Source organism: Paramormyrops kingsleyae, chromosome 11, assembly GCF_048594095.1.
Source record: "Paramormyrops kingsleyae isolate MSU_618 chromosome 11, PKINGS_0.4, whole genome shotgun sequence".
In the NCBI taxonomy this organism is placed as follows: Eukaryota; Metazoa; Chordata; class Actinopteri; order Osteoglossiformes; family Mormyridae; genus Paramormyrops; species Paramormyrops kingsleyae.
This window is the reverse complement of record NC_132807.1, coordinates 14,286,805-14,310,973: the sequence shown is the minus strand read 5'-3', so window position 1 is coordinate 14,310,973 and position 24,169 is coordinate 14,286,805. Positions and strand designations below refer to the sequence as shown.

At 39.8% G+C, this 24,169-nt stretch overlaps 1 protein-coding gene across 2 annotated transcripts in view; it reads right to left on the bottom strand.

Moving 5' to 3' along the window:
* The window catches only part of LOC111841607 (transmembrane protein 263-A), a 79,658-nt gene extending 63,618 nt beyond the window's left edge, over nucleotides 1–16,040 (bottom strand). Inside the window, exons 1-3 of one of the 2 annotated variants that reach the window (XM_023807484.2) lie at nucleotides 15,849–16,040; nucleotides 15,111–15,210; nucleotides 6,309–10,808 (exon numbers count right to left, since the gene is read on the bottom strand). In XM_023807484.2, coding sequence (XP_023663252.1) covers nucleotides 10,603–10,808; nucleotides 15,111–15,210; nucleotides 15,849–15,854 — 312 coding nt within the window. In that variant the 5' untranslated portion in view covers nucleotides 15,855–16,040 and the 3' untranslated portion in view covers nucleotides 6,309–10,602. Of the gene's footprint in view, nucleotides 1–6,308; nucleotides 10,809–15,110; nucleotides 15,211–15,848 lie in introns of those variants that run through there. The other variant, XM_023807475.1, reaches the window with a different exon arrangement.
* Nucleotides 16,041–24,169: the final 8,129 nt, after the last annotated feature.

Genomic DNA, 24,169 nt, shown 5'->3' with positions numbered 1-24,169 from the left:
TTGGTGAGTAGCCTTGTTCATTACCTTTAATAATGGCAGTAAGCTGATGTTTAAGCCAGCAAGAGAAGTGCAGATGACAACATGAATGCTTCAGATAAATCAATACCACTAAATGGAATTAATTGCATTTAGATCTGACACAATGTTGGAAAATAAGACATCAAAAAATGAATATCTGTGCCCATGATGCTGTAAAATGCAAATGACCAGCAAAGTGCTTGAGGAGATATAAACACAGGCCATCTTGCTCCTCACAGGAGCCTGGTTTTCATGTCAGTACTCACTGCTGCACTGCACACTGCTTTTTCGCCAGCTACTGTACCCTCTCTATCATCTATTACTCTCTGAATACCACTCACTGCAGTTTTTAGGGATGAACATTCAAGATAATATGGAGACAATAACACGAGCAAACAAGGCCATGCTAATTACACACCTTCCAAGTCAAAAGTAAAATCATAAATGAAAGATCTAGGCTAAAGTCGGGTGACGGATCCTGAATGGTTAAACAATATCAGTGATTCTTAAAGAACTGCCTCTGAAACCAGTAACACATATAGCCAACGCATTTACCTAGTGTGCCAAAATGAAGGCACGTTCTCTGCTTTACGCTCAATTTGTAATTTTATAACACACTTAAAGCAACACAGTCAACACGGCTCACTGCTTTACACTCAGTTTGTACTTCTACAACACACTTCTAGCAAAACTATAAACACTGATCTCTACATTCCTACACTATTTGTCCAATGAACTTTCCACATTGAGAACATGAAAGCAAGATTTAGCCTAGTTTCTGATCTTTTTTTCCTAGCACTACGTTTTTTGTGTTCTTCTTCTGTTCTTTTGTTGTTTGAGCCGTGTTAGAACATTTTGAAGAAAAAGAAAACCTTTATCCCCTTATTTGTATTGACAATGTGTTATGATGGGAATACGCATCCATACTCTACACATCTGGATACCTGTGTATGTGTGTTTGTGACATGTATGACAGCACTTTGCAAAGTGCTCAGCACAAAGGTAAAGCTAAAGCCACAGATGTTTTTCATTCATACTTTCAGTGTGTAGTTGATGCTGCACGCGCTAATTCACGTGTTGGTCTGTGTGTATGGTATTGACGTGGAAACACAATTCTTTAAAAGATCTTTAAGAGTATTGCAGGAACTGTTTACTTTTTCAAGAGATGTATAATGTTTTGCCGGTTTAATGTGAAGTTCTGCAGTTATTGAGTAGAGTTCTGCAATAAAGGCCTATTGTTTCAAAGATAGTGTCTAAGCAATCATAAAAAAGCTGTTATAATATATGGCTTCTATGTTCTCTCTGTCAGCCGTAGCAGCTGGTCATACTTCCCCAAACATGTCCTATTTTCCGCACCTCTGTCCTTCTCTGCTAGACCAGAAACAGCTTTATTGTTTTCCTGTTTAACTCTCTTCATTGTAAAAACTCCAAAGCCACAATACACTTATCCTTACATCCTTCCATCCCAAGTCACTTAAATCCATTTGCCTTGCCAATGGCCTTACATTTAATAAATTATTTAAGAATATCATTCCAATAAGTATAAAAACCGTGCAAGAATCATTTAAAAATGTTTTCCCCTTTCTGTCTGTACCTGTCAATCATAAAAACATCAACAAAGAAAACAAGTTAAGCCAGTCCATATCAGCGTGGATTTCTGAACAGAAAACATTCACCTTGCTATTACTGCAGCAGAAAAACCCAGATAATGGGAAATGCTCCATTTTACTAAAGTAATTAAAAAAAAAAAAGACGACACACTTTCAGATCCCAAATACTCTTGGTCAAAAAGAGATAAGACAATGACTGCCCCAGATAATGGACAGGATTAACTAACTTAATTCCCCTGAAATTTAACAAATCAGTGGTATGCCCACAGCGCTTGACTCAAATGTTTCATGACTATAGGAAGCCACAGGAAATATGAATGTGAATATTAGCAGCTTACCATGAGTAATGACCTCAGTATCATGCACTGGCTAGGTTATGGTCTTCTTAGATGTACAGTAGTCGCTACAGATACAACAATCTGGCTTTCATTGTGTCCTGAAAACAAAATGTATAAATCTAGGTCACAGACATTAGAAGATTAGAGACCGCTAATGGGCATCCTCATCAGCCTTACAGTGCATGTGCCATGGCGACGTTCTGTGCTATTAATTCAATTTCACTGCAATGTACAAGTGAATACAGCAGCCAAACTGTCAAGGACCTTCGGCCGAAGCGTCCCAGTTGGATCGCAGTAGATCAGGGGCCTTGCACCATGGGAGTGAGGAAAAAAGAAATATCTCACCATCAGAATGACTGTAACTACACTCACTCTGCCAAGGAAGATGTAGGACACTGTTGGGCTTCTCAAGAGGATATAATTACTGACTTCTCAGGGAGCCGCATGTCACTCATGCATTTGGACCTACTGGGTATTTTTCACCGAGGCTGCTGATGCCGAGATCACTGCATATACCACGGGACATCCAGGACAGCAGAGGGGACACTGCACCAGCCTTTCCTCCAGCATACCAAAAAACTGTTTGACTCAGATATATTTGAAGAATGTGATCTTTATGCCTCTGCCATATGAATCATTCATTGCACCTTGTCAAGTTGTTCTATATGCATACATCTGTCAAATGAGTGATGGGATGGGATAATCGTGAAGGCCACGTTTCTGCATGAACCATATGCAGCTTTATATGACAACGAAATATCAAGGTCACTGCATAATGTTTGATAGATATACTCTGTGTAAGACTTCAAAACAAACACATACAACCACACCTCTTAAAGTGGATTGAAGTCCTTTATTCATATTGCAATTGCATCTGCTACAGCCTCATTGAGAGGTTTCTGTCAATTTTTTTTATGGCTACCTAATGAAGGCTGGAGTTATTATTACTGCTACAGTTTGTTTAGGCCTTTGTTTTAATTTGTTTTAATCCTTTTCTCAGACCGATGACAAACAAAGCTAAATGCCCGTTTTATCAGGTGCCTTGTGTATGCATATACAGTGGTACCTCAGTTCTCGAACTCATGAGAACTCGAATTTCTAAAAAGTTGAACCGACCAGTTCGAAAAAAAATTAGCTAGAACTCCAACCTAGGATATAACTTGTATGTGCGGGGAAATGAATCACGCAGCACGTCTCTCAGCAGAAACAAAGGGTAACGCCTCAGTCTCAGCCCTGCATTCGCTGTGATAGCATCATGCATGTTTACACTAGCTGAATACATATATTTAGACAGTAAAAATACATTTAGACAATGATAGACAGTAACAGTAATTATTATTATATAATAAAATACATTTAAAAATAAAGATGTCTTATTAATTAATTTAATATTAATAATAAACCATTAATACATTTAATTATAATAATATTATCGTGCCGAACGGGACGGAACGGAGACAAAGGCACAGATGTCAGGGTATCGGCGAATACGGGGTTTAATTACAGGTAAGGCAGGCAAAACGCAGATGGACAATACAATGACCGGACTGGGGAAACAAACTGAAATGCGGACTAAATTCAGAGGACTAATGACAACAACCAGAAACAGCTGATCACACGGGGATTCCACACGGTGTTAACGAGGGGGCGTGGCACACGGAAGGAGCGGACGATCGGGGCAGGACACATTGTTTTTTTTAACTTTACACATTGTTTGGATACATTTATTTTCTTACTTTACAAATTACTTTTGATAAATGTGCTTAGATGTGTTTAGTACAGTATATGCTCTTCTTGTTTTATCCGGTTAATTTTGTGTTTACATGCTAAAAAAAAATGCTAAATTTGAGTTCTGAGATACCACTGTATTATATATTAGCTTTCTCTCTCTCTCTTTTTCATGAATTATTTTATTGTTACTCTTTTTAATTTATCGTGTGTTAGTTTCTTATATTATTCTTGTTTTTAAAATGTATTAATATGAATCGTTTAATTCATGTAAGGTGAGGGGAGTGTCCTGATTGGTGCCCGTAAATAAAATATAGTATTATTATTATTATTATTATTATTAATAATAATAATAATAATAATAATAATAATAATATATTGTTGGATGGCCAATATCTTTGGGGAGGCTTCATGAAGTCTGCTGGGAATATATCCATTACTGAGAAATATGTGACAAATCACCAGTGTGGAATAATCCAACGTAATGACTATGTTATAAATGAATTTAGCAAGCTCAGATATGCTTATTTCTCAATTTTCCAGTGTCCTCAAGCAGCACCAAGAGATAAACTTGAACAAATAGAGTCTTGAAATGTAGGACATGCTGGTGCAGTGCACTGAAACATGCTAGGCAGAGATGGAAAAGGTCCACAGTAAGCAGAGGCTATAAGTGTTTACAACCACAAGTGGCTGCTTTTGTGAGAACATGATGTAAGAGATTTATTTCGGACTCGAGAAGGCCTCTCATCCAGCATTAGATAACATTACATTATTGACTTGTTGCAAAGACATTTATATACGGAGGTCATTATGTTTACTTATTTAGGCTTCAACATAGCAGTATATTTCAATGAAACAGTTATGTTTGAATTCCATGCTGTCGTATGCACAACAGAAGGTCGCCTCGTGGACCTGCAGCCGGCTACTACGGTTCCATATGGGGGCACCCAAGGAGGGACCGTAAGTCTGTCAATTTGGTTCTATGGGACTGGAGTTTTGTCACAGGGATTTTCCAACAGGTTAGCAACCACCATAACGGCAGTCTTTAGAAACCATTTAAAAGTCCCTTAAAAGCAAAAGAGACCTGACATATCAGTCACATCATGATTCATCATGAACTCCTGGTTGGATAGCAGAAAACAAAAAAAGACCCATTAGGGATACATGTGATCATAAATCAGGAATCATAAATGAAACGGCACAGGTTATGTACAAACATCTGTTTGTCTTTGTGTATCAGAATGAAGGCTGATATTGTGATGATGGTAATAGTTAAATACTAACAACGGTCCCTTGCAAACATCCACACTGGAAAACCCATGCATGAATCAATGTCAAATAAATCAGCGTTGATTAAACCCACTCAGTTCTGCACAGATGGTGTCTTTGGTGTTGTTTTGGAATGAGAAAAAAAATTACACCTCATTAAGTAAAAAGGGTATGTGCAAGTGTGTGTGAGTGTGAGTGTGAGTGCGAGTGTGAGTGTGTGCAGGTCAGGGGTCCATGGGAGAAAGCTGTGGACAGTGGGCCCCTCGTGCTTCTCCAGCAAGGACCAACAACTGACAGTCCATCCATCACCTTTGCACAGTCCATCAACCTCTCTGCCTGACATGGGCTGAATCTGTCAGCATGATGGAACAGGAGGGGCAGAAAGTCAATAATACCTCATTTCTGATATTAATAATGCCTAATGGCATTCTGCGCATTACCCTTCAAACCAACTCTGCACAGTTCACAAGGCCCCTGGAGAAGGTGTTCGGCTGTTGTGTTTGCAGCCACTGGTCACATTAAGCTGCAGACCACCATGATGAGGAAACAGCTGAAACATCGTACACAGGTCATCCGGGGGCTGGACTCCCAGCCCCAGAACAATGTGTCATTTGTTCTCACCTGTGATGGCGAGATGACCAACAGTTCCCAATGACTGTAGAGCACTTTGCCTGTAATAGGACACTGAGGAATCGACTGAGCAGGGAAACTATGAAACAACTCCAGGTACAGTGGATCCTCAAAATGAAACATCTACAATAAAAAACAAAGTAATTTTTAATTTTTGAAAAACTTTCCAAAAAAAAAAATATATATATATAAAAATAAACCTGTTAAGTGTGTATTCAAGGTGCGTATTCAACAATTCACAGTCTAAGCCAGACATAGGAAACACATAAAACAGAATTGATGAATCAGGTCTTGACCTAAAAAAGATACAGAGAGTCCTAATTTTTAACACCCCTTAATGGGTTATAGAGATAAAAAAAATAAATAAATACTACATTTCAGGTAAAAAAAAAATTTTTTAAATCAAACATCAAAAAAATAGTGGAGCCATTTAAACAGATTCTGAAATACATCTGAAAGTCTTTGATATTGTTTCACAATCCAAATTTGTTCTTTGTTCATTTTTCCAGTTTTTCAAATCATTGCTTGATTTGACAAGATGTAAAAGTCTTTAGTGATAGATACAAGAACATTACTGTTCAGAAAGATCTTTAAAAGGCCAGTGATATGGAAATGAGACGAAAAACAAAATCTGACAAAAAAAAAAAGCAGAGAACTGCACGGGAAAACGCTACAGTGTGTTTATTTTTCAGATCTAAGCATGAAAACAAGACGATGAAAGGAAAATATGATACCAGTAGTAAGTGGAGGCAAAGCTGGAGCAAGGAGCAGTGTGTCCTGCTGAGACTTTCTATTCCAATAACCTCAGGTCCAGAAAAAGCAGATTTGCTCTGGTTCTATTCCCTTTAATCCTCTTTATTGCCTAGTAAATGAGGAGTAACTAAAGCAGAAAATCATTTCTACTCAGTATCCTCCCAACAAAGACTTACATTTGGCTCTTAGGCATTTAAAGAGCAATAGTCAAGAGTATGAAAGAATTCGTTTGACATCAGAAACACAAATAGTGGCATGTAAAACAACTTTCTCACTGGAATCGACAGTATTTTTCAAAAACATTTTCTGGAGGCCCCAGAAGACCCACCTAACCTTGTTTACAATAAACACCACAAAAATTCCTGCTTCAGAAACAAAAAGATGTCGCATGCCGAGCTTTCCTTACGGACGGCAAGGAGTGATCATCACATTGAGACATTTATTCGCTTAGCTGACACCTTCAGTCTAGGCAGCTTAGCTTACAATTTTACATCCATCCATCCAAATTCTCACTGCTTATCCTCGTCGGAGTTGCGGGGGGGTCTGGACGCTCAAGGGTGCGGTCCATCACAGTAAGTAATTCATACAACTAGTAATTTAGAGATGCCAATTAGTGTAATTGCAAGTGATTGGACTGCGGGAGGAAACCAGAGTACCCAGAGGACGCCGGCATGACAAGGGGAGAATATGCAGACTCCACACAAACACACAGCAGTGGTGGGATTCAAACCCAAAATCCTTGAGGTGTGATGCATTGCAACAGTGTTTGGGCCAAAGCTTGGGCCAACACTGAGTCACAGCACTACACTACACTTTTACATCCATTCATCCATCCATCGATTACCTGGGTCCGGATTGCAGGGGCAGCAGTCTGAACAGGTATACCCAGACCTCCCTTGCCCCAGCCACCTGAGAAATATAATCTCTCCAGTGTGTTTTGGGTCTATCCCAGGGTCTCTTCCCAGCAGGACATACTTGAAGCACCTCCCTGGGGAGGCATCCCTGATAGATGCCTGAACCAACTCAACTGGCTCCTTTCAATGCAGAGGAGCAGCGGCTCTACTTTGAGCCGCTTTCGACTGTCTGAGCTCCTCTCCCTATATTTAAGGTTGAGCCCAGATACTCTATGAAGGAAGCTCATTTCTGTTGCTTTTATCCATGATCTCATTCTTTTGGTCACTACCTAAAGCTTGTGACCATAGGTGAGGGTAGGAATTTAGATCAACGGGTACATTGATAGCTTCTGGCTCAGCCATCTCTTCACTGTGACAGACCAGAACAACATTTGGTTTAAATGTTGAATTCGGCTATAAACCAACCAGTTGAGTACTCTGTCACTGTGACTCTTTATACTAAACTGGTTGGTTGAAACAAATTCTTGGTCTGGATTTTTTCTCTCTGGACCATAAATCTCCACCTCTGGTGTATGTTATGGACACACAGCACATTAGCACAGAAGTCTAATGACAGCACTGCTTGGGTTCAGATCAGGCAGGCCATTCCTTCCAATCGCACCATTCCAGGTGACCCATGTCCCCCACTAGAAGCCCCCCCAGCAAGGCGTCTTCAAGAACCCCATCCAAGATTTCCAAAAGGGCTGGTTACTCCGAAATGGTGTTTGGTGCATATATGCACAGGCAACAGTTAGAGCTTGTCCGCAGACTTGTAGTCGAAGGGAGGCAACCCGCTTGTTCACGGTGGTGAGGTCCAACTTACTGGTGCCAAACTGAGGAGCTATAAGTAGACCCACAACTGCCTAGCACCTCTCACCCAGGGCAACCCCCTTTCCAAGAGTTTGGTTCCATGCTGTGCATTGATCCATATCTAATCCTGACCTGGGAGACCCACTAGATTTTTGTTCTAGCCATGTTTTCCTGTTATCTCACAGAAAAATTTTGATCCATTTGCAAGGATGAAAATGTACAGTATGTATCTGCCTACTCACACACAAGCTCAGGATCCTTTTCCCACCGAACAATATTGGCAGTTGATGATCGGTCCGCCAAGGCCTCTGCTTTCAACTGCCACCTAATCCACAAGGCACCAGACCCCACAGCAGCCCCCCTCCCACAGCAACCTCCCCCCACAGATGGTGGGCCCACAGGAGGGAGGACCCATGTAACACATTCGGGATTTGTCTGATGGGATCCATGGGTAGAAACCCAACCACCAGGTCACCAGGTGTTCACCTGAAGGCTCCCCCCAGATCTGGCACCAGGGCGGGGCCCCAGTCTCCCTAATCTGGCCGAGGTTACATAGAATTTTACAGTGTTTTCTTATATAATTGTTGGACATTTGCTGATGCAAAGAAAAACAGTGAGACATCAGTTTCTAGACCAGTCTGCCATTAATTGTGCCAATGACTTGACACTGGACAAAATTTGCAGTGCTTTCCTGTATGACTTCATGTACTTCTATACTGCTTATGATTATCTTGCATATGCTGTGTTCTCTCAGCAACGCTGGACTGAAATCAATTGCAATCAATTATTCAACTTGGCCCTTTCCTTCCAGCGCTAAAGGAAGTGCCCCAAAACAAAACCATGATTTAGCAACAAATCTCCACAGTGAGGTGCAGCCAGCCCCTCTGGCCTTACAAACAAGACTGCAGTGATTAGATAAACTATTTATAGGGTTTGGAGTCTGGGGTGTCACACAGCTACTTTTCACAGCTGATGGGAAGCCTTAGCATGTGAACACTTTCCCTGTGCAAGTTGTTTTATAGCTGCATTCAACATTTAAATTCGATAATATTTGACATTATTGAATCTACAGCAAAATTTTATCATAAGTAAAACATTTAAAACTCACACTGTATCCCTAAATTTGACATGACTTCTGCAATTAGGTTAACTAAAAAAAAAAGTGAAGTATAGAATTAGGCTGTACTGATAACACAAACAGAATAGTAATTGTCTTCAAAAAAGGGAAGATTTTCAATGTGTCAGACACTGTGTCTTTGTTTGCTTAAAGGAAACATCTATGTTTGTCTAAGGCAAACACAGCAATAGTGAGACAGTTGCTGTTTAACTGAAAAGATCAAATCCCCCCCAAAGATTTGAACAACAAAACAGCAAAAAAAAGCCTTATGGAAAGGCCACTCCAATCCATCCAACTTATTCCTACACCTTCAGCAGGTCATGGAACTCAACCGTGTCCTTTTCACTAAAGACATGGCCAACAACAGCACCTGCCTTTCAATACCACAGAGGCATGCTAAACTCAGGCACACATCGTAAGCCAGAGATATGAAGTTTCCCTGAATACCAGGAGCCTGTTGGTTCACAAAGGCTTTGCATGTGGGTTGGGGGTAGGGGGGGGTTCAATTGTCTCCTCTGTATTTTATCTTTCGCTGCCTTCGAACAAAGATAACCTCTAACAGAAACAATTCAAGACAGACCACTCATATAAGCTAGGCCCTCTAATTAACTGCTGGTTCTGAATGGCTCATCTAATCATCATCTGAGAAACATAGTGTATTTATTATTTGCATTGACCTAGTACTCATATAGGGAAAGAAACATCTCTCCAATAAATAAATAAATTTAAAGTCAATGAAGAGTTTCACACACAGCATTCAAGGATAATGTTCTCTAAGCGCATCCTTGACATAATCTTCAAGACCTCTGATGGAAATGCATCAGATGTCTAAGAGGCAGGTGAGAAGGATCCTGGTCTCAGAAATAGTGGTTTGGCTGAGTCCCCCTGACAAATTATTCTGGTGTAGAGGAGCACTACTCCCGGCCTCTTCCGTCACATTCTGACAGGCCTATTAAGGCCTCAGATAACTTCTTCTTTATTTATTATTCCACCAGGGTCCCTTCATCCAGGTCATCCCGGGAAGATATGAACTGGGGTCTGCAATGTCACTCATGCCTTGCCAAGTATTTAACCCCACTAATCCATTTTTATCCAAAGGTACCAAAGCAGTCTGTCATGATCCCGGTAAGACAAACTATTGGACACTCTGTAGGCAATTAAATAAAATATAATTTCCGTTCTCATTGAATCAATACCCTAAATGACTGTGGCAGGTATCTGAAACGCCTCCACAACAGATGGCCTGGTCTTTTGGCCAGGTGCAAGAAAGAACTGAATGGACCACAAGCTTTAACATGACAGTGGCTGCCCAAATGCACTCATGTGGCCATTCTGCAAAAAAAAAAAAAACATATGATTGTCATGTCGAGGGCAAGGACGGAGGCGAAGGCAGGTGTGGGGAAAAATCAAAAGGGGCTTTATTAAAGGAAACTACACTACAGGAAGGGCGATGGAAACAGGCCACAAGGGGTCAAAACAGGATAGGAAGGATCAGGCAAGAACATTAGACACGGGGCACACTGGGGAGCACATGCAGGCAGCAACATCAATGACTGGACTCGGGATCGCAGGACTGAAGGATGCTTTATACAGGGCACATGAGGGAGCAGACGAGAGGCACCTGGGGTGATCCACACGAGAGCTGTAACGAGAGGTAAGATTAAACAAGAAACAGGTGTGGCTCATTAGAGCCACACGAGGGAGAGAACGAGGGGGTAGGGATGCAGGGTATGACAATGATAGAGGGCATTTAAGGCCTCCACAGATCTTGTGCACCAGAGCTGCAAATGGAGAAATCAGCTAGCCATGTAAGCCTGGATGTAACATCACTTGAACACATTAACTGCAGTCAGTGAAATCATCTACTATGAAACTAGAGTATTAAAGCAATAGTTTCTCAGCCCTATCTCCAAAATTAACATCGCCTAGTTGCTTTGTAGTGTCTAAAATATGGCATCAAACATAAAAGACACAAAAAAATATCTTCAAAGTAAAGAGGGGGACTAGAATAATGTTTTCATATTCCTTTTTATGTATTCTACATGTATTGTGAATTTCACTTGCATCATGGCCTGGGACCTGCAAACTTTTCCACTTCACATAAGCAAGATAAAATGATCCCCATATGTCCCCAAAGACTTCAGCTTTGGAGAAGGGAAGTCATAAATTATTGCAGTACATCATTTCCTTGCTACTAAGTCCACTCACCCTTAGGACATACAGACAATTATTATGATTAGTTTCCACATCTCCTACTCTTATGGAACCCATGTACATATTATTAATAATAACTAACAGTGTTTTATATATATAAATGCCACAACTGAAGACATCACTATCTGGTCATCCCTCATTCGTCAAAAGACACAAACCCTTCTAAAGCAGTAGAAGAAGCAAGTGAAAGCCAGCATTGTTTCCCTTCCTCTGCAAATGTTTGTAATGGTCCTTGTATGATTTGACTAATATTGAGAATGACCTACGCAGGGCTGCAACACCTAATCAATAACGTCAATAATAATCTGTAATAAAAAAGTTGACAGAGAATTTTGTCAATGATTGGTTGCATTTTTGCGGTTTGCTGCATACATTGCATATGATGATATCAGCACCACTGCTCATTCTTCTCTTTTCGACATGCTATACCAGTCACAGACTCTTGTGTATGTACTGCATTTGTCCGTGGATGATGCTCGTGGTCGGCACATGAGTGCAGCAATGGTATTCCACCGGACCAGCAGAGGGTAGAAGTATTGCAACAATCACAAATACAAGCAGTGTAATAAAATGGGTACATTTTTTAAATTGTACTAGGCTTGGGCAGCACTATGGTAATATATTGCAATATTTTAAAATCTTGGAAACAAAATTAGCCAGGACACCCCAAGCTTGACAAATAATATCTTCAAGATTTCAAAATATGTTCATTTGGAAAATACCATCAAATCATTACCATACAATCGTCACCAAACTATATATGGGGGAGACAGCAGATCTTTGTTTTTATGACACGTTGTCACTTTAAATGGAGACTGTCAACACCGTGGAAAGTTTTTATTACAACTTTAAAAATATTGTTGTATTTTAAATAAAGCATTTGCACCTTTCTTCAAACCCTGTGTTTTGGCTCAACTAACTAATTAGTTGATCGACTGATCACATGATTAATTGATTATCAAAATAACTGTTTTTTTGCAACCCCAGACCTATGTGTGATGTGTTACAACCGGCCAATAAATAACCTGAAAATGTTGACAAAGCCCTTGTCACTCAGTAGATTATGTGGATTAACCTGGATGTGTCTGAATCAGAGGACGATTGAATGAGGAAGCATTGCCATGTAAACAGGAAAACTACAGTGCTGCTTCTTTGATAATTGATCTCATTACACTTTATGTCATGCATGTACAGTATTTGCAAAATGAAGTTAATATTAAAAATATATATAAACGCATTTTGTAATGTAACACTTTGCTATATTAAAATCAACAACTCATATTTAAAAATGCATTCTTATTGCAAATTTTTATTGAAGTATTTCTTGTTTTTCCCCATTATTTAAGACAGAGCTAAAAATTCAAATTTTACCATGCAACAATACACAAACTGCATTAAGATTCATAGAATACTTCATAGTTCTTTGATTCTACCACATACAATACTTTTACAAGCATATGGTTGAAAAAAAAAATCAGAATTAGACCAGTTCCATATAAGAGACTGTAGTATTTACAGCTATGCAGAAACCTTTAAGAAGCTTGTGGCTTTTGCCGGCTGCTGTTCTAAGGGTCTGTACTCAGCATCTAACAGTATTTTACACATCACTTGAAACAAAGGACAATGAGCTGGTGAGTTATTATACTGGTAAAATCATTTTCATAGGCATATCCTTTATCCTAAAAATAATGTTTCTATCTAGAAAACCTGGAACAGTAAATAAATCTTCTCACACTAGGTTTTTGGCAAGCCAAATTCATTCTGCATGAGCATGCCAACATTAAAGCAACCAGCTGTGTGTATCCTAATCCTGAGATATAGGGAAAAACACTAACATATTAAAAATACATCCTCTGAACTTCCCAACGCCCAGTTTCACTGATGTAGAGGAAAGCAATAGCTTTTAAATGTTTGCTGAAAAGCTTGGTATTCAGTTGGACAATGGTGCCCTCTTAAGGACACAAGATTACATTTACACAAATCCTCAGAAAAGATGCATCGTGCAGTACCCTACAAAAGAACTCAATGTGTCCTTTACAAATATTGTGGAATAACTGGCTTTTGAAGGCCTTGGACACCTCCAGCAAATCCACCACAATCGCTACTATTTGTGGCTGTTAAGATCACTTGAGTAGAGCTCCACTGCTTTGAAGGCATAAAACAGTAGAACGTTCTATCACCAGTGACCTTCATTATCTATGCCATAATCATGCAGTTAGTGACAAACTGCTAGACAGCTGTGAACCTTGATGATTTACATATGGACACAACTAAAGGCCATTTCTGTCAGAAATGTCTTAGACTAAAATGAACGAAATCTGTACATAGAAAAGCAGATATGAATGACTCCAGATGCACACAACCAGTTGTCAGGGTCCATATCAAAAAAGCAGTCAAACAGTTGATGTGCTGCATTGCTATTTGTTTGTTTGCTGAACACTTCTCAGGCTAATAAGAAATATGCTAAGGGTAGCATATAGCAGACATCAATCATAAGAATATTTAACAAACCTATACTTCCACTTACCAGCAAAAACCCCATATGCCAGTTATGAATATGGATTTAGGTACCCACTGTGGTTCTCCTAGTAAACCTGTCAACCCATTAAAGGATTTTATAAACCAAAAAGGGTCTAATATGTAATGTATTGTGATGACACTGAAATACACGTATGGTCAAGTACACACGTGTAAATACACAGAACCAAACTCTGAATGCCACAAAAGTACTTTAATTAGTATGGATGCACCTAATACTAGTAAACAAACTGATAGAAACACTAGTACAGAGAAAGAAAAGAGACAATAACCACTGGGCATTGAAATTAACAGAAGCCCTTATCCAGTATATTGTTTTTGGCGATCTATAATAATGGTGGTACACGTAACACTTTCTGAGGTGGCACATGGTGTAAAACGTTTGCAAGCCACTACTTCAGATTGTTTTAGACCACCAGGGATATGTTTGTAAATCATAATTAAACACGGCCTGCCTATCCATCGCTTTCCAGAGAGACTAAAAAATGAGAATCAGCCCCTCTAATCAGCCCCACCGGCAAGCTTTAACCAAGACTGTCGATTATCCATCTACTGTTTTTTCATATTTTCACATTTTCTCCAAGCTAAAAAATTTGTGCCTCACTTGATGCCATGTGTGTTTATTCTTGCGTGTGTGGGGGGGAGGGCTGGGATTTCCACATTACCATTCATCCTGATATTTATAAATTAAATCATCGCAATTTGCTTTTTTTTTTGCACATCACCCAGGCCTAACTGGTATCAGTATCAGTGAGTACCAAAAAGCAAGTATCGGTTCTCATACTTGGTCTGACAAAAATTGTATTGCTGCATCCCTATCAATTAACAGTATAACGCCTTCACATGTAACCATTTTCATAAACCTTATGAAAGGTTTTAAAAGTTTGATTTTAACGATCTCTACCAAATTAAGTTTTTAAATGCATCCTTTTGGAACCTATCGTAAACATGGTTTAGGTACAGCAGAAAAACAGAGGAAGCTTTGAAGTTTAACCGATTCAGAAACTACAATTAGAGGGTGCACCTTCAGTTCTTATAATGTACTCTCATAATTGTTTACCTAAGCATGTGTGCACCTTTTTCTCTCACCAGTTACTGAGTCTGGAGGGCACCCCAGCATATCCTAAAACCAGTACTGTGTCACCTCCCATGCTCCCTTTCCTTGGTGTAGGAAGATGAGTATAAGCCTCACCCTCTGGTGGCTCCTCGCGGAGATATGGGGGCAGATCCTCGCTGCTGCTGTCCGGCGATGGGCTAGCATCCTCCACCAGATCACTATCTGAGTTGGGTCCCTTTATAGGGAAAATGGGTGATGGAGAACGGTAGTTAACACAGTAATGAGTTTCATTTCAGAATACAGGGGGAAAAACGGCACTAATAAAATGACTTAAAAGACTAAACTGAGATAAAAAAATTGAACATTTAAATCATGTATAAACTGGTATAAAATGGGTTCTGTACTTTGAAACAACAGCAGCTACAGGTGCAGGAAAATGAAAATAAAGGTATAGCAAGTACGTACTTCAGTTGATACAGCTATACACGTGGGTTTTATTCTATTAGTTTAATAGGATATTCACCACCTGTAGGCGTGTGCACAGTTGGGTCATAAACAGTATCCATATAAACAACATTAAGGCCTCCATTTTGCGGATAAATAACAAAATAAGCAAACCAAATGGCACTGTCTATTATCGCGACAGTATCCACATAATTTGATGCAAGAACGTCTATGGACCAATTATCTAAATTATTTTATGCAACATTGTTTTGCAATGGAATTATATATAATTATTAGGCATACTTTGTTTTTTCATTACATAAAAGAGTCAATCCGTAATTGTGGCATCCCGACAGTATCCGGCTAGATGCATTAAGAGAAACTGCAACAGCCTACGACTCTGACAAAAACAAATCCACCCCGACTAACCTTCATCGCTGTCAGAAACACAGCACAACTTCTCCGTGTCACTTCTGGTTTATAAATGCGACTTAGCTACCTTCCGAGAAGGCGCCGTGCTGAAGATGACTTATTTTTTACTCGAATCAATAAAAATATTTCACGATTTACAGATTCGAATATGTTTTTCTGCTTTAGTGTAACAGGAAGTGACGTTTTGAATGTTTACTGTCCGTGTGTTGCTGCACTACGAAAATTCTGTCACCAGAGGGAAACAGTGAGCCGCCACCTCTAGTGTGTTCATCCTTAAGGATCAAAAGGATTCAAGGTCTTTATTGAAAAGATTAAGATTGACTTTATCAATCCCAGTGGGATATTCTGGAACATACAGCAACAAGAACAATATAAATATATTTTCAAACATTTAGACAAGACGCAAATACAATTTGTATTGTATAATGAGATTATACATACTAATTCACCATATTAGACTATCAAATAGATAGATAGATAGATAGATAGATAGATAGATAGATAGATAAAATAAGGCAATTAATACAACTGCACACTAAAATTAATTTTATTTAAACAATCTTGCACTTCCATTTGCTGTGTGCAAAACCTAGAAGCAGACATATAAGAGACATCCCACCATATGCATATCAACAATTTTCCTATGGATAAATAAAATTTTATCTTATATCTTAATTTCAGGAGTGCGGAGGAATGACAAGCAGGAGTAGGAGAACGTACACTGTTCCTAGATTTCCTGAAGCCCACAATCAGCTCTTTTGTGGGTGGCACAAGTTGTCAGTTGTGGGCACAAATTTTGGGTAGCGCACTGCCTTGCCAGGTTCTGTACCTCTTCCATATAAGGCCCCCTGTGAGGGATAGTGAGGGTACAGTACCAGTTACCAGTCAAAAGTCTGAATGCACCTGTTTTAAATATTTTTTTCTATATTTTAGCTATGTTATTCACCTTATAGTAAAAGGCCTCTAGGCAATGAAGTAATACATATCAAATACTGCAACAACCAAAAGAAGTGCTCAGCTTCGCAACATTTTCTTAAATTTTAGACCCTTCAAAATAGCCCTCTTTAGCTTTGATGACAGCACTGAGGACTCTCGCATTTTTTTAACCAGACATCCACCAGGCAGGACGGAGACACTCAATAACTCTGGGAGTTTCACCTAGTTACTGGGTGACAGTAAACTTTTTTGTTGCTAAGCAGAGACTGATTTGCTTTTTCTCCTATGAATAGCTTTTCTGAAAGGTGTCATTTGAACTACTGAAGAACAGCAGAAACATTGTTTCTTATCAGTGACAATGCATTGCTATATTATTGTGGATTCCATCCAATTTATACAAAAGACAGACGGCCCCCTAGGGCAGGGGTGCGCATGTGACCGGTCTTTACTGCCGGTTAGCTTCTCTACGTGTTCTCTGCGTTGTGTGAATCAAAAGACGACCCGAGCTGCTGAATGGCTGACCGGTGTAGAGTTTATTCCTCAATATACAAAAGAAAACAGTACAGCACATCAGGGGTACGTTCACCACACATCCTCTCCTCAGCAAGGCTTCCCACCAACTGAGACAGAGCGTACTAAAATACACTCACATAGCAGATAAAATAAAATATAATCAGAATAATATTTCTGCATTTCTGTCCATGTGTCTGAATCAACCAAGCAAGTCATACTGTTGGAGCTAACAATCTGGTGGGAAGATCACTTGGTGAAGCTTTCGAAAGGAGGGTCAGCAAATATGTGGAACTGCTTAGCATCTGTCAGCTGTCAGGATGGAGAACTAACCCCAGGAAAATGCTACCTTACAATCTGAACACCGCCGCAAGAGGACGTGAATTGCAACAGCACAAGGCGACTAGGAGGAGTTAAAACCCATGGATGTTATAGATCCCATTATCACCGTAGCGGAGAACCTGTACGCACTGTGCACTGAGTTATGGATCACGCTGGAGAATCCCCATTGCCATCTCAGCCACGCCCCCCCCCGGGATTCCAACTAATAGGGCTTCCCCGAGACTTTGCGCTCTGTTGTCCAGTTTGTCTAGTTTTACCAGTTGCTCCGGTCTCGCACATTCCTCTCCCAGGTGCTCCTAGTTTCCCCATGTTTTGGTGCACCCGGCTCACCAACTCTGATTTCTGCCTCCACCAGTCTCTCTGTGCCGTGCATTCAGCCACCTTTCCACCATTGGTTATATTCCAATGGCTCGTCCTGCAATAAAACCACATACCTGAACTTGGTCTGTGTCAGCGTCCATCCTGTGCATCCCTCACAGTGCGCAGAGGTGAAAGCCAACAAGTACAGGTGCAAAAGGTTGGAGCAGCGTGTGACGGCATTGATGCAGGTGATGAAGGTGGTGAAGGTTCATGGCCTGGGTCCTCATCCTGAATTGGTGAAGAAGGGCCTTCACGAGTTGAAGGGGACACTGATGTCCGCCCAGCATGTGGAGGAGAACTTCATCTCCATGGGCAGTTGGAGGAGAGCCTTCAAGGTGAAGTGAGGAGTTTGAAAGCCTGAATTATCGACTCAAAGATGCTGCACAGCTCCTTTCGCTGGCCCTGCAGGCTGACCAGCGGCAGCAGTTGGAGAACACATTCCAGGAGGTCAACCGCATGAAAGAGGATGCTGCGGACAGGGAGGTCGATCGCGGGGTTCTGGAAAAATATGAACATACCCAAACAATGCCGTTTTCACATTTTATTAGTAACGGGACAGTGCGACACATGGTGGACCAAAGCAGCTAAGTGCAAGAGCTGATTAAAGCGGCTAAATGCGAGAGCCGAGTACAATTCCTACTGCTCCTAAGGGAAGAGGGAGAAGCAGGCGGCGCTAAAGAAAAGAATTGATCAGAAAACCGTCTTGATCGCTTACTATCCCTAAACTAAGTATCAATGATCAGGCTAGCTAAGCTACCTAAACCCTGACAAAAGTACAGTGTGGCATCCCCCCCATAACTGATGTTTTTAAACAGAGAACGAACCTACATGAGAACATGTAGATGTGCGCACAGTCTAACCTAACTCCTCCCCCCCCCCCCCCCCAGTTTAAACTATGATTAAAATTTGATTATTTTAGCTTCAGTGTCCGCCATGATGTGAACAAATTCACGATGCATCGTAGGCTAAATAAATATGGCCCTAAATAAAGTTGACGCAAATGTCTCGTATTTTTTTTACATAAAATCCATTATTTTTTACCGTTACCGCTGGTGTTAGCCCTGCGCTCCGTCTGATATATCGTTTTGTCAGTTATTTTTTAGGTATTGAGGGATCGATCACGATCAAAATGCCACACAGCCTGTTATTTATATTTTACTTACATGACCTGCGCCATGTTCATGATTCAGATTAGATCTGCCCATCAATCTTTTGCTTTCCAGAGAATAAAAAATGGTGTAACGTTATCCTGCTAATAGGCGCTGGCAAATTACATTCTTATGTTGTACATTCTGTGTTCTGTCATAAAATCCTACCTATCGAGACGGGCTATCGAGCCTTTCTGCGCATGTGCAGGTCCACCATCTTGGGATTAGGGTTAGGTTTTAGGGGTTAGGGTTAGGGTTAGGGTAAGGGTTTTAGGGGGTTTTGGGGGGTTAGGGTTAGGGTAAGAGTTAGGGTTAGGGCTATCGATTAGCACTACGGTAGCATAACTCGACAAAGTAGCTCATCTCGACAGAACACCAATCAGTAAGCTATGGTAGGGCAAAAGCACCTATTCCTGCAGAACTCCAAAAAGATCCCCGTCAACCATCTGATAATTCCCTATAGCATAAAAATGCAAAGTTACTAGGTGCTGGATAAGTCGAGGTACAGCGGAGTTCCTCTCACTTCCATGCATGACAGCTGGTCCAACTTTTCCACTGAGAGCAGCGGCGTCATGCAGAAGCATTTTGAATGTGGAGGGGACACACTGGCATGAAACTAATATTTTATGTTAAATGTGGGGGGGTCCAAACGAATAATTATGAATTATGAGATTTAATAACGGCGACGCCCATAACTGAGAGGTATATGATAGTATACACTCTTTTGTAAATCGATACCGCATGGACAACTCACTATTGCTTTTAAAAATCAATTGGGTTTATCCTGTCTCGAATTTTCCTACATGGGATTCTTCCTTCTGATCCCACCCAACAAAGAAATGCAGTCATGTTTTCAATAAAACTAAAACAGACCTAACATAAACCTCCTCGAGGGGTGGTTTAAATATCACTGCTAATCCAGCTTTATACTTGATTTAAATTCACTGGTGCAACAGACTTGCACTGTTGCAGACACTTTGCAGATGACAATCATTCTGTTTCAGATTTGGCATTCTGTGGCATAGACATGATGATTCCTAATTGTCATGGTGAAAATATGGAGCAAATTTTACTCCAGTGTAAATGCAGTTATATCTTTTACCTTAAATCGCTAAACCATAGTGGCTTAAAAGAAGACTTAGATATGACGTGTGTTCTGTGAATCAATCTTATTGTCTTTTCATACCAGTGCGTCCCATCCCCAGAGTAAAAGCAAACACGTATATGTAGGCATATCAGAATGTGTATGATCATGTGTTGGAGCTATGGAATCAAATTATTCTAGTGTGTTTGTAATGACTTGATCTGTTGGCAGTTGGCTTCAACTCATTGATGTTCAGTTAAGTCCTATCTCACTGATTAGGTGCACCAGTACAGAAACCCACATATACGGTAGGGTGACCAGGGGCAGACTAAGTACTCTGGGAGTCCTAGGCTGACATGCAAAGGGACCTCCGAAGTAGGCCATTTGGGCTGTTTTACAGAGCCGAAAGAGAAACAAGAAGGAATTTAGAACAATGGAACATCAATAATATAGTAGTACCGGGCAAACTGAGGTATTGCAAGCGTAGCGAAGAACGAGGAGACTTGCTTGAAGGTACAGAACACGCTCTTTATTCTAGTCCTGAACAGGACTATAACAGGCACCGAACCCCAATAACACACAGTGAAAACACGAGGTGATCAGATCAGTGGGGGGTTTATATAAGCTACGGACACAGGAGGATGGGACAGGGTACACACAAGATACGAGCTGTAAGTAAACTTCCACACCTGGGGGGAGAGGGGCATCGTTCCGGCAATAAAAACATAATTAACTTTCACATTTCCAAGTGATTCATCCAGTACTTATAGAAATTTTATAGGTTGGAGAGTGTGTGAGGAGTACGGATTAGATTAACTAAATGACACGGCTGTCAGGGGAATACAACGCTGTAGTTTCCATTGGCACCAAATCTAGTTTGTTTCTCAAATTTAGGTGCACTATCAAAAATTTCACCAAGGTTTATAACAAAAGGTTTACAGTAGGTTGTCAGATGGCCAAGATTACTAGCGGGAGCATAGACAAGGCCAAAGGGCCCAACACCATCTCTGTTTCATTTGATAGTCTTTCACATTCCAGTAAGGCTTTAGGAGAATGTTTTGTTTTAGTTTTAGTGGACAATGTATGTTTAAAATAAATCAAAACCATACATACACTCTAAAAAAAACGGTCCATGGCTCCTCCAATGCTATGTATTTGCCACTGGTGTATCTTACAGTTCGTACTGCTATACTATATGAACAAAACTATTGGGACACAGCTCTTAATCATTGAATTCAGGTGTTAAATTCAGACCCATTACCACAGGTGTATAAAATCAAGCACCTACCCATGTAGTCAGGTTTACAGACATTTGTGAAAGAATGGGTCTTTTTGAAGAGCTCAGTGAATTCAGCCGTGGTACTATAACAGAATGCCACCTTTGCAATAAGTCAATTCGTGAAATTTCTCCCCTGCTAGAAATTTCAACTATAAGTGGTATAAATTTCAACTATAAGTGGTATAAATTTCAACTATAAGTGGTATTATTGCAAAGTGGAAGCTGTTAACTCTATGATCTTGCTCTATGATCAAGCACAGTGCAAACAATTTGTGCCAATTAATGCCTATTCCACAAATCTGATTGAATGTGCCAGTGAATTTTAAATTAGGCATCTGTACTTTGGCTTCTTGGATTGGTTAAATGTTCACTAGATTTGCATTAAGGATTTGCAGACCCACGACCCATTTATATATGTTAATTCTAGGACTGGGAATGGGAAATCTGATTAGGGACCAGCATAGGAGCTTGCTGGTCTTAAAATGCTTACATTTGCAACTTTGCCTCACAACCCTTTCAGAATTTGCCGCAACCCAAATTTGGTTTGCGACCCATGGGTTGAGAATTGCCAATAAGAAGCATCCTGCCACTGGACTCTGGAGCAGTGGAAAGGAGTTCTGTGGAATGACGAATCAGGCTTCTCTGTCTTGCAGTCTGATGCATAAGTCTGGGTTTGGCAGATGCCAGGAGAATGTTACCTGTCTGACTGCATTGTGCCAACTGTACTACTATACTCTAATTATTATTAATTAAAAACATGTATATGTATTACTTGCCAACAGTTTTTTTTAGAGTGATAGTATTCTTAACTGGGTTCTACTGAACCAGTATCAGAATGTATTCACTGATGAGTACTCTGCCTAAGGGTGTCTGCCAAATGCCGTAAATGTAAACTGCAAAGTTTGGTGGATAAGGGATAATGGTATGGGATGGGCTGGGCTGGGCTAGGCCCCTTAGTTCCAGTGAAGAGTACTCTTAATGATTCAGCATAAGACATCTTAGACAAGTCTATGCTTCCAACTTCGTGGGAAGTTTTCTGTCCCAGCATGACTGTACCCTAGTGCAGAAAGCAAGATCCATAAAGACATGGTTCAGTGACACTTTTCAGTATCGGGTCCTATAGTCTTGTCCCTTGCGTCCAGAGATTTCTCCAGATTCTCTGAATCTTTTAGTTATATCATGTACTGTAGATGATGAAAATCCCAAATTACTTTACAATATTACACCAAGGAACATTATTGTTAAATTGTTGTGTTATTTGCCCACGTAATCTTTCACAGAACCTGGTGAACCTCTCTCTCGGAGGCTCTTTTTAATACACAATCATCTTGCATACAGTACCTGTTTCCAGTTAACCAAATTAGTTGTGAGATATTCAACCAGGTGTTTTGCATTAGCATTACACAACTTTTCAAGTAATTTGTTGCCTGTCTCAACTTTTTCAAAACGTATCACTGGCATCAAATTCAGCATATATTTGTCATAAAACAATAATATTTCTCAATTTCAATATGCTTCTGAGTTTGATATGATATCTTTCTTCTATTTTCAGTAAATATGGGTTTATATAATTTGTAAATATTGTATTCTGTTTTATTTACATTTCACACAGCATCCCAGTTTTTTTGGAAACAGTATTGTATTTTAGTAACTAACAGGACAAAAATGTTATGTAGCAGAATCCCCTTACGAAAAGTTATCAAGGTATTATCATGTCAGCATGGTTGTGTTGGATTGTACTTTCTGTGTTTTTTCTATTTTGTTCATGGTGCATTTATGGTATTGGTGATATGCATATGATATATATTTCTAGTATTTGAACGGTGTTTTATTTTATACTATATGGTATTTTGTTCTGATACCGCAGTATTCTGTTACGTGCCATGGTATTTATTTTCAACCAGTATTGGTACTATGGTATTCAGTACTCATGGTATTGCCAAGAAACACATATATTTTATTTTCACCATATCAAATAAAGACACAACATGTGTTTTGAAAAGAAAATGTTTCCTTCATTTAATGCCATTGAAACACTTATGTTGTTAAATAGTTAACTGGTTTGTTTGATGTATGTGGCTATTAAATTGTTAAAGCATTTTCTCCATTAAGCCAAAACAGACACATTTCATGCATGGTAAATTTTATGTAATTATGACATTTAATTTCAGTGCTGTGTCTTACAATACTGTGGTAAATATTATGTAAAATACAACTGAAAATAAACCTGTACTATCATAGTATAGTATATTTAAAACATGTTACTACCATATGGTATAATACGTAAAGGTTAATAGATTACTATAGTATTTAAATGAAGATTTACATTGTAATACTCTACTATACTATGGTATATAGATGGACAAATGACAATGGTTTTAGCATAGTGTTACTACTACGCTATTACTTTTGTGATAATACCATAGCACTTTTTTGTAAGGGTCAGACACGTCATAAAGTATTATGCTGACCGCAATTAATATAGTTTTTCCCATATTAAACAAGTAAACTCCGATCCAAATAGATATATTCAATTTATTTCGGGTTCATTAATCAAACAGTTCTGCCTGAACAAATTTGTTTGCTGCCTTTGTATTAGTGAGGAGCCCGGACTAACCGGTAACGTGAGTGTGGAGTTTAGTGTTTCCCTGCTGTTTCA